Source organism: Prionailurus viverrinus, chromosome X, assembly GCF_022837055.1.
Source record: "Prionailurus viverrinus isolate Anna chromosome X, UM_Priviv_1.0, whole genome shotgun sequence".
Lineage (NCBI taxonomy): Eukaryota > Metazoa > Chordata > Mammalia > Carnivora > Felidae > Prionailurus > Prionailurus viverrinus.
In genome coordinates, this window is record NC_062579.1 from 37,967,795 (window position 1) to 37,984,704 (window position 16,910).

General features: G+C 45.9%; 1 protein-coding gene across 2 annotated transcripts; it reads left to right on the forward strand.

The window, feature by feature from the left end:
• The first annotated feature begins 326 nt into the window (after positions 1-326).
• RGN (regucalcin) lies at positions 327-13,412 on the forward strand. 2 transcript variants are annotated; one of them, XM_047844100.1, is made up of 7 exons: positions 327-445; positions 2,012-2,191; positions 4,251-4,433; positions 7,984-8,199; positions 11,023-11,154; positions 11,521-11,675; positions 12,998-13,412. In XM_047844100.1, exons 2-7 carry the CDS (start codon positions 2,023-2,025, stop codon positions 13,046-13,048), a joined length of 906 nt encoding a protein of 301 aa, XP_047700056.1. In that variant the 5' UTR covers positions 327-445; positions 2,012-2,022; the 3' UTR covers positions 13,049-13,412. The 2 variants fall into 2 exon arrangements, with proteins under 2 accessions (XP_047700056.1, XP_047700055.1); XM_047844099.1 differs by lacking the exon at positions 327-445 and adding an exon at positions 1,527-1,715.
• The last annotated feature ends 3,498 nt before the right edge of the window (positions 13,413-16,910 follow it).

A 16,910-nucleotide genomic window follows, 5' to 3' on the forward strand; every position in this document is an offset into this window, starting at 1 on the left:
AATCAAACAAAGCCTTTCCGCTTCCCCCACCAAAAACGCTTCGCAAGAGTTGGCCTCCAGCCACCAGGCTTTCTTCTCCGCTAGAAAAAGGGTGGATTTGTTTAACCGCTTTGTTCTTTCCTTTTTTCACCTGTTTGTGTTTAACCGGACCCTCGACCGCAATCTCTGCTAGGCGTTTTAACCATTTTTCTTGTTTAAGTAAGAGATAAACTCGAGCTCTCCGTCCAAACTCCGAGGCTTAGGTCCCGCGGGCTCCAAGCCTGTGCCCCGCCCCCTCCCCCCTGTCCAGGGTGGCTTCGTAGGATTCTTCCAGGAGCCCCGGAGGAGGGGCCCAGCGTTGGGGGTTGCGAGTCCCCACCCCCCACCTGCCGAGCCGCCGCGTCCCCCGCTTGGCCCTCCCGGCTGGGCTGCCTGACCTTTGAGCCGCCTGCAGGTCGCCAGCCTGGTGAGTGCCGGGGTCGGGCCGGCCTCCCCGCCCCCCCACTCTCCAGGGGAGGAAAGGTCTGGCGACCGCCTAGCGAAAGCCCCTCGGCCCGCTCTTCCGACCGGGGCCTGCCGGCCGGAGACCGACTGCCCCCTGCGCGCCCCGGGGACCCCGCGCCCTGCACGCCCCCGCTCGGCCGGCCCGTGCACAGGGCGGCCTCGACCTGCAGCTTCCCCAGGGCCTCGCGGTCGCCCGAGGCTGCAGCGGCGCCACCGGGTCGCGCGGAAGCCCCTCACCCGCACAGGTACCGCAGGTGCAGCGGAGGCACCCGCCGCCGCGTGCCCGCTCCCTCCTGCCGGGCCGCGGGTGGCCGAAAACCCCGGGCGGGAAAGGGACGTTTGCGGGCGCGCCTGGCTTGCACGCCGGGAGCGCGGGGTTAGAAGTCGCTGTTGCAAAAGTCCCGCGTCTGATCTTGGGCCTTATCTCAGACTGATAGCAGGAAGGCCTTTGGAGCCCGCCAAATTTTAACAGCCGGCGCGGATTCCGAATGCTACGACGCTGGCAGTCAGCATTTAAAGCCTATTTGAGCCGTGTCTCTTATGAAAAAAAAAAAAAAAAAGCGATGTATCGAAGGAAATTTAATTAAAACAAAGATTCTTTTCCCTTTCCCCGTGTCACTCATTTGCCCCATCCGTGGGTGGGACCCCTCACTTCAAAGCAGAAAGATGCCAGGGAGAAAGTTGCCTGTTTTTCCTCGCCCACGGGGTTACTTAGGTAATGTTGGCTTATTTGTTTCTTTTCTGATCGTTTTTCTTTGTCTTCTCCCCGTTCGCTGGTCACGCTCTGGCCTAAAGTCCCAGCATGAAATGTTCCTGCCTGCGGAGTTCAGACTCCTTGCCAAACTGGCACCGTGCCTTGCTAGGCGGCCAGAAACAGCTGAGAGGCTGTCCCACGGGGGTGCCCAGACCGTGCCCTTTTCCGCACCCCTTCCATCGCGTGCAGTTGAAAAGGGGTGTCCGTTCTCATTCAGTTCACGGAGGAACGTATTTCGAAAAGTGCAGTTCAGAAAAAGGCAGAGCAGGAATGTTCTGGCCTTTGAGCGGTCAGACAAGGGAATCCGCACCATCCGCGCAGGGGGAGGGCGGCGGGAGCTGGTGTGCTGCAGGCGGGGGAGGGGCCACCAATGAGGGAGCTGCCCGCCCCCGCCCCACCTTGGGGGCTAGGGCGCAGGCATAAAGGGCAGCCTTACCCCGTCTGAGCGGCCAGCTCTCCGAGGGTCATTGGCACCCAGGTATGGATGTTGGGGTGTTGTGATTTTTTTCCCCCCTCTCTTTTCAAAAGATAGCTTGAAAATAGGCACTGGGAAGTAAGTCAGTTGAAGATGTCTCACGCTGGACTGTCAGCTCTGTCTTCATTTTCCTATGCGTGTCTTCCTGCCACATGGCGTTATTTTGTTCTGATGAAGGGAAAAGTGGCTTTCCTGTTCTGGTAAAAACCCAGTCTGTACTTACCAGCGCCTCAGGCCAGGTGTTTTGCTGAAGTTGCCCGACGCGGTTACATTTTATCTTATCTCTGTTAACCTTCCAGAGATCTCTCGCATGATCATGTCTTCCGTTAAGATTGAGTGTGTTTTGCCGGAGAACTGCCGGTGCGGCGAATCTCCCGTGTGGGAGGAGGCGTCCAACTCTCTGCTCTTCGTCGATATTCCGGCAAAAAAGGTTTGCCGGTGGGACTCGCTCAGCAAGGGAGTGCAGCAAGTGACCGTGGGTAAGGATGAAGGCGGGGCTCTCCCTGGGACCTGCCCGGATGGCTGTCTTTTCCCTGGGGAGTGGCTGTCACCTGATGTGTCATTCCCCAGGGACCATCCTGGTAAAGGGTACTAGATATGCTTTAACACTTTTGGATTGTCCTGCTTTCTGTATCCCCTGTGTCCTCCCACTTTGACCCAGGAGAAACTTCTGGATGGTCAATACTTTACTCTTCCTCTGTGGGGGAGACGGCAGCATTTCCCCATCTTGTTTTGCTCAGGGGGCGCACAGTAGGGTCTTTCCAAACATCCTCGGGTAACAGCTTTAAAAGTTGCAGACCCCGTTTGTGGCACAGCAAAGGCTGTCTTATCCTGGGTCAGGCCAAACCCTCAATCCGCGAAAAGAAAATAACAGGCATATCCCTTTGAACATAAAAAGAAGGGCTTTCAGACTTACAAAGCATCAACCAGGCCTATCCGGTCATGGTAACAAAATAAGATTCAGGACGAAATTCAAGGGCATTTGGATGAGATTGTTTATGGCCACGTGATTCCCAGTGGAGGGGTTTCTCATTCTCTGGCTTGAAGGGTGTGGGCTTGGTTAGAGATAAGGAAGTTGCTTATTTTGTGTTAATGAGAAGAGATACCAGGAATTCCTGTGACCTCGGAGGGCTCATCCTAGAACTGGTGACCTCAAACTTTTTTTTTTTAATGAGTGGGAACAGCTTCTTTTTTTAAATTTTTTAAATTTATTTTGAGAGAGAGAGAGAGAGAGAGCAGGAGAGAGGCAGAGAGAGAAGGGAGCATGACCTGAGCCAAAACCAAGAGTCAGACGCTCAACCTACTGAGCCACCCGGGCGCCCCAAGAGGGAACAGCTTTTTAACTCACCCAGGCATATCAGTTCGGCTGGAGGCAAAGTGACTGTGACCAGCGGTCAGAGTGGGGAGAGGGACCTGTTGCCTTCCCCAGTCTCTCTTTGCCAGGCTGCACACATTAGGGATATATCCCCACCTCCAATCTGCAAACTACCCCCCACAAACCATAGAAAAGGCTTATGATGTCAGCAGTCACTTAGGAAGTCTCAGGCCACAGGTCAGGATCCATGATGAGAATGTGACCTTCCCAATAGTGTCCCGCACATTCTCCGGGCCCCTCGATGGCTGGAATCAACTTCTGAACGGGGCTTTTAGCTAAGACCTGCTCCCGGAGCACCTGGCGCCTTGTGCTTGTTGAAGAGGTGCTCAGAAAATGTTTTCAAAATAAATTCCAGTCAATTGGTTTCCTGTGATTGCTCACCATGGTAATCAATCTCTCCACTTCAGAAGAAGTCTCTCCTTATACGTGGAAAAATATTAAACCCAGGAAACCTAACATTTAAAAAGTACAAAATGTAGGGGCACCTGGGTGGCTCAGTCGGTTAAGCGTCAGACTTTGGCTTAGGTCATGATTTCGCGGTTCGTGAGTTCAAGCCCCACATCAGGCTCTGTGTTGACAGAGCAGAGCCTGGAGCCTGCTTTGGATTCTCTCTCTCTCTCTCTCTCTCTCTCTCTCTCTCTCTCTCTCAAAAATAATATAAAAAAAAAAAGAAAAAAGAGAGACAAGCCCTGTTTCGGAGGGAGAGTGAGATGTCGCAAAGCCTAGTTACCAGAACCAAACGCAGTTTGTAGCTCTGGGTATCCTGGAGACCAGGTGAATCGAGCATCACTTGCTCTGTGACAGCTACTCTGGTGTCCCCTTGTCCCCCCACCCCAGTTAGGGACCCCCTCCTTCGAACTTGATGTGACACCCGCCCCAGTGTATGGTGGCTGTCGCGGTGTGACTTCCCCGCTTCTCCCACTAGACTGGAACCTTCCAGAAGAGTTGGGTTTCATTCCCCTTTCTAGCCCTGCTGCCCAGAACACTGTTGAATGAATATACTCGGTTAGGTAGTCTGCACCCTTCAACTGAAGGGAGAGGGCACTCCCATTGTCAAAAGAGCTGGAATCCCCTCGGGGATGTCTGGTGGCGCGATGCCTGCGCTGGGCCCCTGGGCCGCTGGCCCACGTGTCGAGTCCTGAATGCTGCTTTTACTTCTGCAGATGCCCCCGTCAGCTCTGTGGCCCTTCGCCAGTCAGGAGGCTACGTCGCCACCATTGGAACAAAGTTCTGTGCTTTGAACTGGGAAGATCAGTCGGTGGCTGTCCTGGCCACAGTAGATAAAGATAAGAAAAACAATCGATTCAATGATGGGAAGGTGGATCCCGCTGGGAGATACTTTGCTGGTATGGTTTATCTCTAGCACCTGTTGACTGAGCCTTGGCGATAAGCAAGACTTAGAGTTGTACTGGTAATGGGTCTTGGGGTCTTTTATCATTACTTGAGTAGCCTTTGACTGAAAACAAAATCCCGTGAGAAAGGCTTCATAAATATCCCTTTCAGTTTCTGTCTCCAGCAGAGACTAAAGCGTGCATGGTACTTTTGTAGTTTAAATGAGTTTTAAAATAGGGGTTTTGTGGGGTGCCTGGGTGGCTCAGTCAGTTAACCGACTTCATCCGACTTTGGCTCAGGTCATGATCTCGTGGTTCACGGGTTCGAGCCCCGCATCAGGCTCTGTGCTGACAGCTCAGAGCCTGGAGCCTGCTTCGTGGATTCTGTCTCCCTCTCTCTCTGCCCCCCCACCCCCGCCCCTGCCCCTGCTCATACTCTGTCTCTCTCTCTCTCTCTCAAAAATAAATTTAAAAACATTAAAAAAATTTTTTAGACAAATAAATAAATAAAAAGTTTTGGGGCCCCTGAGTGGCTCAGTCGGTTAAGCGTCCGACTTCAGCTCAGATCGTGATCTCACGGTTCATGGGTTCGAGCTCTGCGTTGGGCTCTGTGCTGACAGCTCAGAGCCTGGAGCCTGCTTCGGTTTCTGTGTGTCTCTCTCTCTCTTCCCCTCCCCTGCTCATGCTCCCTCTGTGTCTCAAAAATAAATAAACATTAAACAAAACATTAAAAAATTACATTGGTACAATTTCATCTGATGTACTATCTATATTCCAGTTTGGCCATTAACCAAATAATGTCCTTTATAGCATTTTTTCCCCTCTGGCACAGGATCTAGTCTATGATTATGTATTGCATTTACTTGACATGTCTCTTTAATCTTCTTTAGTTGGGAACAGTACATAGCCTTTCTTGTTTTTTATGACACTGCCATGTTTGAAGAATATAGTCCCATCCAACTCCCCTTGTTTTTTAAATTTACTATTCTTGTTATTCTTATTATTAATGTTTTATTCGTTTTTTTTAAAGAAAGAGAGAGAGCATGAGCAGGGGAGGGGCAGAGAGAGAGAGAGAGAGAGAGAGAGAGAGAGAGAATCTTAAGCAGGCTCCACACTCAGCTCAGAGCCCAATGCAGGCTCAATCCCATGCCCCTGGGATCATGCCCTGAGCCAAAATCAAGAGTCAGATGCTTAACCAACTGAGCCACCCGAGTGCCCCAATTCTGTGGCACTTTGTGAGACAAAATAAAGATGTCGTGAGGGTCGCCTAATATTTTGATCAATATTTGCATCGTGTAGATTTTCCTATCCTTTCACTTAGTCACTATCTGTATCATTATATCTGAAGTGAGTTTCTTATACCTAGCAGATAGTTGGATTTTTTTTTTAAATCATCTTGAAAATATTTTAATTGATGTGTTTAGGTTATTTACATTTACTGTAATTACTAATATGTTTTGAGTTAGATCTACCGTTTTGTTAGTTGTTTTCTCTTCCTTCCCTCTGTATTTTTTGTTCCTCTGTTTCCCCTTTCCTGCCTGCTTTTGGGTTGTGTGAACATTGTTTTAGAATTCAATTTTAATTTATTTGTGGTGATCTTTTACTCTATCTCTCTGTATAGTTTTTAAGGGCTTCTGAAGAGATTGCAAAATATACAGTTAACTTTTTGCAGTCTAGAACCAATATTTTACCACTTGAATTGATCTTCACTTATTTATGCTATAGTTGTCTTTTTTTTAATGTTTACTTATTTTGAGAGAGAGAGAGCACGCACACAAGAAGGGCAGAGAGAGGGGGAAAGAGACAATTCCAAGCAGGCTCCTTGCTGTCAGTGCAGAGCCCCAGTCAGGGCTTGATCTCATGAACCATGCAATCAGGACATGAGCCAAAATCAAGAGTCGGACACTTAACTGACTGAGCCACCCAGGCGCCCCTGTGCCCCTGTGTTGTCTTTATATATGTACATGCAAGCCCCATTGGAACATGTGATTTTTGGGGCGCCTGGGGCGGCTCAGTCGGTTGGGCATCCGACTTCAGCTCAGGGAATGATCTCAAAGTTCATGGTTTCAAGCCCCGCATCAGACTCTGCGCTGACAGCTCAGAGCCTGGAGCCTGCTTCGAATTCTGTGGCTCCCTCTCTCTCTCTGCCCCTCCCCTGCTCACACTCTATGTCTCCCTCTCTCTCTCTCTCTCTGTCTCTCAAAAATAAATAAACGTTAAAAAAAAAACTAAAAAAAAATCCTACGGCAAATCTTGACACATTCGTCTTAGTAAGCAACCTGTATGTTTAGGTTCAGAGCATTTACCAGAAAAGCTGTGACCTGCTGTCTGTGAGGTGCTCCTGGGATCTGGTCCCCATGTGCACCACTCAGCGCCGGTCTGAGACTCAGGAGTTCTAACCACAGCTTCATTCCCAGTCTTTGGTATGCTAATTAGAACCAGATTCGTGCACATACAAGTTGAAGATGAGCCCGGAGATCATAAACAGCTTTATGGGATGCCAATTTCTGAGCAACATCCCTCTTCACTATTTCTGGGTGCCTTCCATTTTCCTGGCTCTCTCCTTGTCACTCCTCCAGCCAGAAACCACCCTGTCTCTAGGACGGTGCTGTCTCTGGGGACCAAGCAGCAGGAGGGAGGGAGAGAGAGAGAACGTAAACACAGCAGTGTTTGGCTCTGCCTTTTTGGAGCTACGCCTTCACCAAATGGAGAGGAATGTCCCCTTCCCTGAGTCGTGGTTCCTGCAGTTTCTGTTGCTGGCCACCGTCTGCCGTTGCTACCCTTGCCGCGGAACTGACGGAACGGAGAAAGGCGTGGAAAATACCCAGTCTCTGAGCCTCAGGAGTTTCCTTTTCTGCTCCCTGGGCCAGATTCAGAGGGTTCCTCTTGGATCTCGGTCTTCACCACAGCGCTCACGTCCAAGTTCCAGGCCGTGTTGAGTTCAAGCTGGGACATACTGGAAAATAAAACAGAGCACTCCCCACCAGTTAGGTGGCATTGCACATTCTGGTGTTCTTCCCCGGAGCTGCCTGATATGTACTTTTCAGAGTTCCCAAATAGCTACATAGTTACAGACGTTATAGTTGTGCTCAGGCCAAGAAAATGGGGTTGGCGAACATGTACTCCTTCTTGTCTGGAAGAACTATCCGTAACCTGTTGGTATAAGTTTAATTTGCATTATAAGCAAGGTAGGTGTCATTTATTTAAAATTTTTTAATGTTTATTTTTGAGAGAGAGGGAGAGAGAGAGGGCGCAAGTGGGGGAGGGGCAGAGAGAGGAGGACAGAGGATCCGAAGCAGGCTCTGCCCGGACAGCACAGAGCCTGACACGGGGCTCGAACTCACAAACCATTGAGATCTTGACCTGAGCCAAAGTCGGACGCTCAACCGACGGGGCCACCCAGGCACCCCAGTAGTTGTCATTTTTGGAAACAGGGGACCCAGGTTGGGATTGTATGATCATTTCCTTGATTTGATGATGGGCAGGGAACCCTGGGATAAGAGGTGGTGCAGGGCACGGGGCAAGATGCTGTGGAGCTAACCTCGGTGCTTTTTGGGCTTTGTAGGCACCATGGCCGAGGAAACGGCCCCAGCAGTTCTGGAGCGGCACCAGGGCTCCCTGTACTCGCTCTTTCCTGACCACCACGTGGAAAAGTACTTTGACCAGGTGGACATCTCCAATGGTTTGGATTGGTCCCTGGACCACAAAATCTTCTATTACATTGACAGCCTGTCCTACTCCGTGGATGCCTTTGACTACGACCTGCAGACAGGAAAGATCTGTATGTACTTTTTCATTATTCTTTTTAATACTGCTGGTGAGTTTTTTTTCCCCCTCTGTATGTAACCAGTAAGCCGCCTCTTCCTCAACTCGTCTGAAAAAGTTCTTATTTGGGAGGGGCGCCTGGGTGGCTCAGTCGGCTGAGCATCCGACTCTTGATCTCGGCTCGGGTCACGATCTCACGGTTTGTGAGTTCGAGCCCTGAGTCAGGCTCTGTCCTGACAGCGCAGAGCCTGCTTGGAATTCTCTCTCCTTCTCTTTCTGCCCCTCCCCTACTCATGCTCTCTCTAAATAAATAAGTAAGTAAGCTTAAAAAAAAAAAAGGTCCTCACTTGTCAAATAAGGGTCTGTCTGGTGGTTACTACACCAGTATAGTCACAATTACACAGACTTGACTATTTTTCCAGTGAAGCCATGGCCCTCAACACAACTAATGGTGGCCGCCATTGCAATAATATGAATAGATCCTTAATTCCCTTTCTTGCCACCATCTCTAGAAAGAGGCTCACCTTGAAATGGATCCTATTCTACCAGGATGTGCCTGTAGGGAAGCAATACACAGGACAATGAGCTAAAGGAACAGAAAGTTAAGGTTTGGGGTTGAAATCTCTCACTTGCGCTTTAGTTAACCATAGGAAGCTACTCAGAGACAGATGAATAATCTTCCAAAATAGAGAAGTTTACAAAGTAGTTGCAGATTGTTCAATTCCGTCAATGGGTTCTACATGAGCCGTAGTTGGAAGCTGGGAGGGAAGGAGTTCTTGAGAAAAATCTAGAAGGGAGTGCTTGAAACTGTTTTGTGAAAGGTGCCAAACCACAAGAGCCAAACCCATAATGAAAATGACATGAAAAAAATCACAAGACTCTCGTATAATTTAACCAGAGGCAAACTATTTCAGTACTGATGTTTTTGCTCTGAAATATAAAGTGCTCTGTTTTATGACTGTTTTTACCCATTTTACTTACGCATTTTTTTATTAAAAAAAATTTTTAATGCTTATTTTTTGAGAGAGAGAGAGAGAGAGAGAGAGTGAAACAGAGTGCGAGCATGGGACGGGGAGAGAGAGAGGGAGACACAGAATCGGAAGCAGGCTCCAGGCTCTGAGCTGTCAGCACAGAGCCCGACGTGGGGCTCGAACTCACAAACCGCGAGATCATGACCTGAGCTGAAGTCGGATGCTTAACCGACTGAGCCACCCAGGCGCCCCTACTTACACATGTTTTTTTTTTTTTAACTTTTTTCTTCCATTATAACCCAGTGCAATTATTAGAATGACCTGGATTTCGTAGTTTAAAGTTCCTCTGGAGTTTCATGGTTTTTTTGTATACTGTGATTTCCCCTTTAATGCCAGCCAGTTAGTTGGCTTCAGAATACCTTTCCTTTCAGGAACAAGCTTTTTTTATGTTTTTGAATGTTTCTTTATTTTTGAGAGAGAGAGAGAGAGAGTGTCTGAGCGTGAGTAGGGAAGGGGCAGGGAAAGACGGAGACAGAATCTGAAGCAGGCTCTGTGCTGACAGCAGAGAGCCCGAGGTGGACCTCAACTCAAGAACCCCGTGAGATCATGACCTGAGCCGAAGTTGGATGTTTAACCGACCGAGCCACCCAGGCGCCCCAGGAACAAGCTCTTCAGTGTTTAGTTTTGATAAGATGACTTTGGAGCATTTGGCAGAAACAGAACTGGTACATCTTACTAGTTTTTGCACGTGAACTGTTCACATGTTACCATTATTTTTATAATCATAAACTGAAATGTATCAGGTCTAACCATAGACTGAAATGTATCTAAGATGTGCCAGAGCTTCAGTTCGGGCCCGCCTCAAAGAGAACTATTGGTATTTTATTAAGAATTCTACTTTTTGGAGCACCTGGGTGGCTCAGACAGTTGAGCGTCCAACTTCGGCTCAGGTCATGATCTCATGGCTCGTGAGTTTGAGCCCTGCATGGGGCTTTCTGCTGTCGGCGTGGAGCCCCCTTCAGATCCTCTGTCCCCCTCTCTTTCTCTGCCCCTCCCGTACTTGCAATCTCTCTCTCAAAAATAAATAAACATTAAAAATTTTCTACTTTTTTTCTCTCCTCCTCTGAAAGCTTAGACAGATAGGTCTGTACCCAAACCAAAGAGAGTATGATCATCCCCAAATCATGTGGTAAAAATCCTTTGTTGAGGAGTGCCCACTTACATTTCTGGACATTTTTGTTTTTTATTATCTGTTTAATTTTTAAAGTTTATTTATTTTGAGAGAGACAGAGCATGAGTTGGGGAAGGAGAGAGGGAGAGGGAGAATCTCAAGCAAGCTCTGGGCAGCCAGCACAGACCCAGACACAGGGCTTGAACTCACGAAACCACGAGATCATGACCTGATCCGAAACCAGGAGTCAGATGCTTAACCAACTGAGCCACCCAGGCACCCCTGGACGTTTTTGTTTTAAAGTTATGAACTCTTGGGCACCTGGGTGGCTCGGTCGGTTGAGCCTCTGACTTCAGCTCAGGTCATGATCTCGTGGCTCGTGGGTTTGAGCCCTGCATCGGGCTCTGTGCTGATGGCTCAGAGCCTGGAGCCTGGTTCGGATTCTGTGTCTCCCTCTCTCTCTGCTCCTCCCCCAGTCATGCTGTCTCTCTCTCCTTCAAAAAGAAATAAACATTAAAAAAATAATAATAAAAAATAAAGTTATGAGCTCTTCTGAATCATCTCACATGCCAGACCCTGACTAAGCAAACGTGATCAGGATTTACAGTCAGCTTGAGCATCACTGTCTGATGCTCAGTATTGAGCAGCCTGTTGTTTCGGTGTACGCATGTGTGTATTTGTTTGTTTTTAACTACAGACAACCGCAGAAGTGTGTATAAGCTGGAGAAAGAGGAACAAATTCCGGATGGAATGTGTATTGATGCTGAGGGGAAGCTCTGGGTGGCCTGTTATAATGGAGGAAGAGTGATTCGTTTAGATCCTGAGACAGGTAAAAATAAAAAATAAAAAAAATCCCTGCCCTATCTAGAAAAAAACAGACACTAGCAACGGGAGAAACTACATTACTGACAAAGTTATACAGAGATATATTCAAAGGTCTCGGTAGGGTGATTTTGGAAATAAAGGCCAAACATATAGCCCTGAATTTACAGTTAGTCTTCCTTTCCTGCGGAGGTCTTTTGGGCCAACACAAATCATCAGGGAAGGTTAAGTCAAATACATGGCTGATATCTGACCTCCACTTTTTGACTCCTCTTTTTGGAATATCCCTAATCCTCTGCAAGGAGTCCAGAAAGGCTGTGCAGGTTGGAGATTTGCTGGAGCTAGACTTTCAATAAAATATTTGCTTCTCTAGGGAAAAGACTCCAAACTGTGAAGTTGCCTGTTGATAAAACAACATCATGCTGCTTCGGAGGGAAGGACTACTCCGAAATGTACGTGACATGTGCCCGGGATGGAATGGATGCGGAGAAGCTTCTGCAGCAGCCTCAGGCTGGTGGGATCTTCAAGGTGATCTGGCTCTTTCTTTTATCTTGAGGGTGAGATTGGGGAGATCTTTGGCTAAGTAACTGAGCCATTAGTGCCTTTTCATACTTGTAAACATCATGCTAGACTTTTAAAAACATTTTATTCAGGGGCGCCTGGCTCAGTCGGTTGAGCGTCTGACCTCGGCTCAGGTCATGATCTCGAGGTTCATGAGTTTGAGCCCCGCGTCGGGCTTTCTGGCATCAGCATGGAGCCGGCTTTGGATCCTCTGTTTCTCTCTCTTTCTCTCTCTCTGCCCCTCCCCTGTTGCACTCTCTCTCTCTCAAAAATAAATCAACATTTAAGAAATAGCCTAAAAATTTTTTTATTTAGATTTTCTAGACTATAAGCCCAGGACGATGTGTTCAGCCTACTTTGTGGTGTACTTCAAAATATTTTGGGGCTTCAGTAGTGCTTGTTGAAATTCTATAAATTGGTAGAATGGGCTTGGAAAACCAGTGTTTGAAACATGTTTATAAGATCAATTGAGGGGAGCCTGCGTGGCTCAGTCAGTTAAGCGTCTGACTTCAGCTCAGGTCATGATCCCACAGTTCGCGAGTTCAAGCCCCACTTTGGGTTCTGTGCTGTGACAGTTAAGAGCCTGGAGCCTGCTTTGTATTCTGTCTCCCTCTTTTTTCTGCCCCTTCCCCACTCATTCTCTCTCTCTCTCTCTCTCTCTCTTTCAAAAATAAATATACATTAAAAAATTTTTTAAAAAGATCAGGTGATTGTTTTGATGTCACAAAAATATCATTGGGTTTCTTAACTTCTTTTTTGCAACAAAACAAACACTGGCAAAAGTCATAGACCTCTCAAGCTGAAAAGAAATAAGAAGGTGGTAGAAATAAAATCAGGTATTTTTAAATTTTATTTTAGAGAGAGAGAAAGACCACGCACAAGCGGGTGAGAGAGGCAAATGGAGAGAGAGAGAGAGAGAGAGAGAGAGAGAGAAAGAGAATCTTAAGCAGGTTCCATGCTTAGCACAGAGCTCGACTCTGAGCTCGATCCCACAACCCCGGGGTCATAACCCCGGGGTCATGACCTGAGCCAAAATCAACAGTTGGACGCTCAACCAACTGAGGCACCCAGGTGCCCCAAATTCAGGTTTAAATACAAGTTAATTGTAGATGGTTGCCGGTTGGATTGTTATCAATGGACCACCTAATCAAGTAATTCCTTTTTACGATAGGAAATAAAACAAGGATGATTGGTGGCTAAATAATAGTATTATGAATCACAAAACTGCTTTTAAAGAATACTTGAGAGTTATCTTTTAGCAAAGTTTCTCTCCTTTCTTTTTTTAACAGATAACTGGCCTGGGAGTCAAAGGAATTCCTCCCTATCCCTATGCAGGATGAAGACACAGAAAATTCTAGAGCTGAAATTTCTTTTTTTTTTTTCAGTTTTGTTTTTTTTTTATGAAATTTATTGACAAATTGGTTTCCATACTAGAGCTGAAATTTCAATGTAGTTACCAAAAAAATAAATGATGTGATTAACAGGGCTAACTTTTTATTTACAATTTTTTTAAGGTAGAGCATTTTAGTAAGGGGTGACAGGTAGTTTTGATAACACTACAAGGCCTTCTGAAAAGGTATTATAGAAATGTAGAGAATTGTTCAACTGTAAATTAACCTCTTGATTCTTTGCAAATAGAAGCGGAGTGGGGAGGGACCCTATCTGTTCTGTATTCCTTACTTATTATACCTAAAGCTTCAAAAAATTAATAAATACTGGCCTGGTAATGACTTATTATGATTATATTCCTTTTTTATTTTTATCATAATTTTATAAAATATACTGCAATGCTAACCTACCCTCATATTATTCTTCCTATATGCTATTTTTTACAAGCTAAAATATTCCTGGAGGTTAAGAATTAAACACTCTAGCAAAATCCATGCTTCCAACAGCCACCTAATAAATGTAAAAGTACTATATGACTTTATAGAAAGAATACTTTTATAAATTTTAATGTGTATTTATTTATTTATTTTAATGTTTTTAATGTTTATTTTTGAGAGAGGGACAGAATGTGAGTGGGGTAGGAGCAGAGGGAGAGAGGGACACAGAATCTGAAACAGGCTCCGGGCTCTGAGCTGTCAGCACAGAGCCCGATGCGGGCCTTGAACTCGCAAACCGTTGGATCATGACCTGAGCTGAAGTTGGACACTTAACCGACTGAGCCACCCAGGTGCCCCTAGAAAGAATACGTTTTAAAAAAAAAAATAGCTTTATTGAGGGCGCCTGGATGGCTCAGTCGGTTGGACATCTGACTTTGACTCAGGTCATGATCTCATGGTTCGTGAGTTCAAGCCCCACATCAGGCTCCATGCTGACAGCTCAGAGCCTGGATCCTACTTTGGATTCTGTGTCTTCCTTTCTCTCTGTTCCTCCCCTGCTTGTACTCTGTCTCTCTCTCTCAAAAATAAATAAACATTAAAAAAATTTATTAAAAAATAGGTTTATTGAGTATAATTGACCTATACATACTTAAAGTGTACAATTTGATAAATTTGGCGCATATATACATCAATGAAACCAACACCACAAGTAAGATAATGAATTTATCCACTACTCCAAGACTTTCTCTGTGTCTCTTTATAATCCTTTCCTTTGGTTCCTCTGTGTGTCTGCCCTCAGCCCCAGGAAAACACTGATCTGATTTCTGTCACTATTAACTAGCCTTAAAATTGTGTGAGGGGCGCCTGGGTGGCTCAGTTGGTTAAGCATCCAACTCTTGGTTTCGGCTCAGGTCATGATCTCATGGTTCATGGGTTCAAGCCCCACATCAGGCTCTGTGCTGACAGCATGGAGCCTGCCTGGGATTCTGTCTCCCTCTCTCTCTGCCCTTCCCCTGCTCTCTCTCTCTCTCTCAAAAATAAATAAACATTAAAAAAAAAGTTTTAAAAAATTGGGTAGTATGATTTCTCCAACTTTGTTCTTTTTCAAAATTGTCTTAGCTATTCTAGTTCCTTTGGCCTTCCATATAAATTTTAGAATCTGCTTAACTATACCTACAAAAAAAATCATGCTGCAATTTTCATTGTAGCTGCTTTAAATCTGTAGAACAATTTAGAGAGAATTGGCATCCAGGAACGTGGTGCGTCTTTCCAACTGTTTAGGTCTTCAAATTTTTTCATCAGTAGTTTGTAGCTATCAGCATATAGATCTTGTACATGTTTTGTTAGATTTATATTTGAGAACGATGTGCATTCTGCTGTTATGAGTGTTTTATAAAATATTTTTTAATGTGTATTTTTTAGAGAGAGAGAGAGTGTGTGCACAAGTAGGGAAGGGTCAGAGAGAGAGGGAGACAGAATCCGAAGGAGGCTCCAGGCTCCGAGCTGTCAGCACAGAGCCCGACGCGGGGCTCGAACCCACGAACTGCGAGAGCATGACCTGAGCTGAAGTCTGATGCTTAACCGACTGAGCCACCCAGGCGCCCCATGACTTGAGTGTTTTATAAATGCCAGTGAGATTCAGTTGGTTGGTGGTGTTGAGTTCTTCTATATCCTTCCTGAGCTTCTGTCTTCTAGTTTTGTCAATGGGGAAGGAGTGTTGAAATCTCCAGCTATAATTCTGGATTTGTCTATTTGTCTATTCAGTTCTGACAGTTTTGGGTTTGAGTATTTTGGAACTCTGTTGTTAGGTGCATACACCTTTAAAATTGTATGTTTTGAAGGGGGGGGGGGACGCCTGGGTGGCTCAGTTGGTTAAGTGGCTGATTTCTGCTCAGGTCATGACCTCATAGCTCGAAGGCTCATGACTTTGAGCCCCGCATCAGGCGCTGTGCTGACAGCTCAGAGCCTGCAGCCTGTTTCGGATTCTGTATCTCCCTGTTTCTCTCCCCCTCCCATGCTCATGCTCTGTCTCTGTCTCAGAAATAAACATTAAACAAATTTTTTTAATAAATAAATAAATAAATAAATAAAATTGTATGTTTTGGGGGGCACCTGGGTGGCTCAGTTGGTTAAGCGTCCGACTCTTGATTTCTGCTCAGGTCATGGTCTCACAGTTCATGGGATCAAGTCCCATGTCGGGTTCCATGCTGATAGCTCGAAGCCTGCTTGGGATTCTCTCCCTTCTCTCCCTCTGTCTCAAAATAAAGAAACATTAAAAAAAAAATAAAATTGTCTGTCTTTTTGGTGAATTGACTTTTTTTCAGTATGTAATTTCTATCCCTTGAAAATCCATTGAAATCTATTGAAAATTCGTCAAGATTAAATCCTTTTTTTTAGGTAGAATGCGTTTTTTACCGACTGATTTGGCATATAGACTTGATCTAAAATGTTTACCAGAATTTTTATTTATTTATTTATTTATTTATTTTAATTTGCATCCAAGTTAGCATATAGCGTGATGATGATTTCAGAGGAGTAGATTCCAGTGATTCATCCCCTATGTATAACACCCAGTGCTCATCCCAACAAGTGTCCTCCCTAATGTCCCTTACCCATTTAGCCCATCCCCCCACCCACAGCCCCTCCAGCAACCCTCATTTTGTTCTCTGTATTTAAGTCTCATGTTATGTCCCCCTCCCTGTTTATATTATTTTTGCTTCTCTTCCCTTATGTTCATCTGTTTTGCATCGTAGTGTTTGTATTTATTTATTTATTTTTGAGAACAGAGCTTGAGTCCAAGAGGGGCAGAGAGAGAAGGAGACACAGAATCCAAAACAGGCTCCAGGCCCTGAGCTGTCAGCACAGAGCCCGACGGGGGGCTCGAACTCACGGACCGTGAGATCATGACCTGAGCTGAAGCTGGGTGCTTAACCGACTGAGCCACCCAGGCGCCCCTGTTCTGCACCTTACATTACACATAGGAGTGAAGTCGTACAATATTTGCCTTTCTTTGATTGACTTATTTCACTTAGCATAAGACCTTCTAGTTCCAAGGCTAAATCTTTTTTAAAGATTTTATTTTTTAAGTAATCTCCACACCCAGTGTGGGCCTCAAACTTAGAGCCCCGAGATCAAAAGTCACATGGCTCTACCGATTGAGCTGTCCAGGCATCCCATCAAGGTTAATTTTTTTTGCTCTCAGCCATCAAGGTATTTACCATTGCTGTTATTACTTCATTCCTGATATACTAGGTTTCTTTCTGTCTCCTTTTTATTGTTTGAAGAACTTCCTTTAGCAGTTCTTTTAGAGTAGGTCCGTCTGCTGGCTATGAATTCTTTCAGTTTTCCTTTATATGAGAATGTCTTTATTTCACCT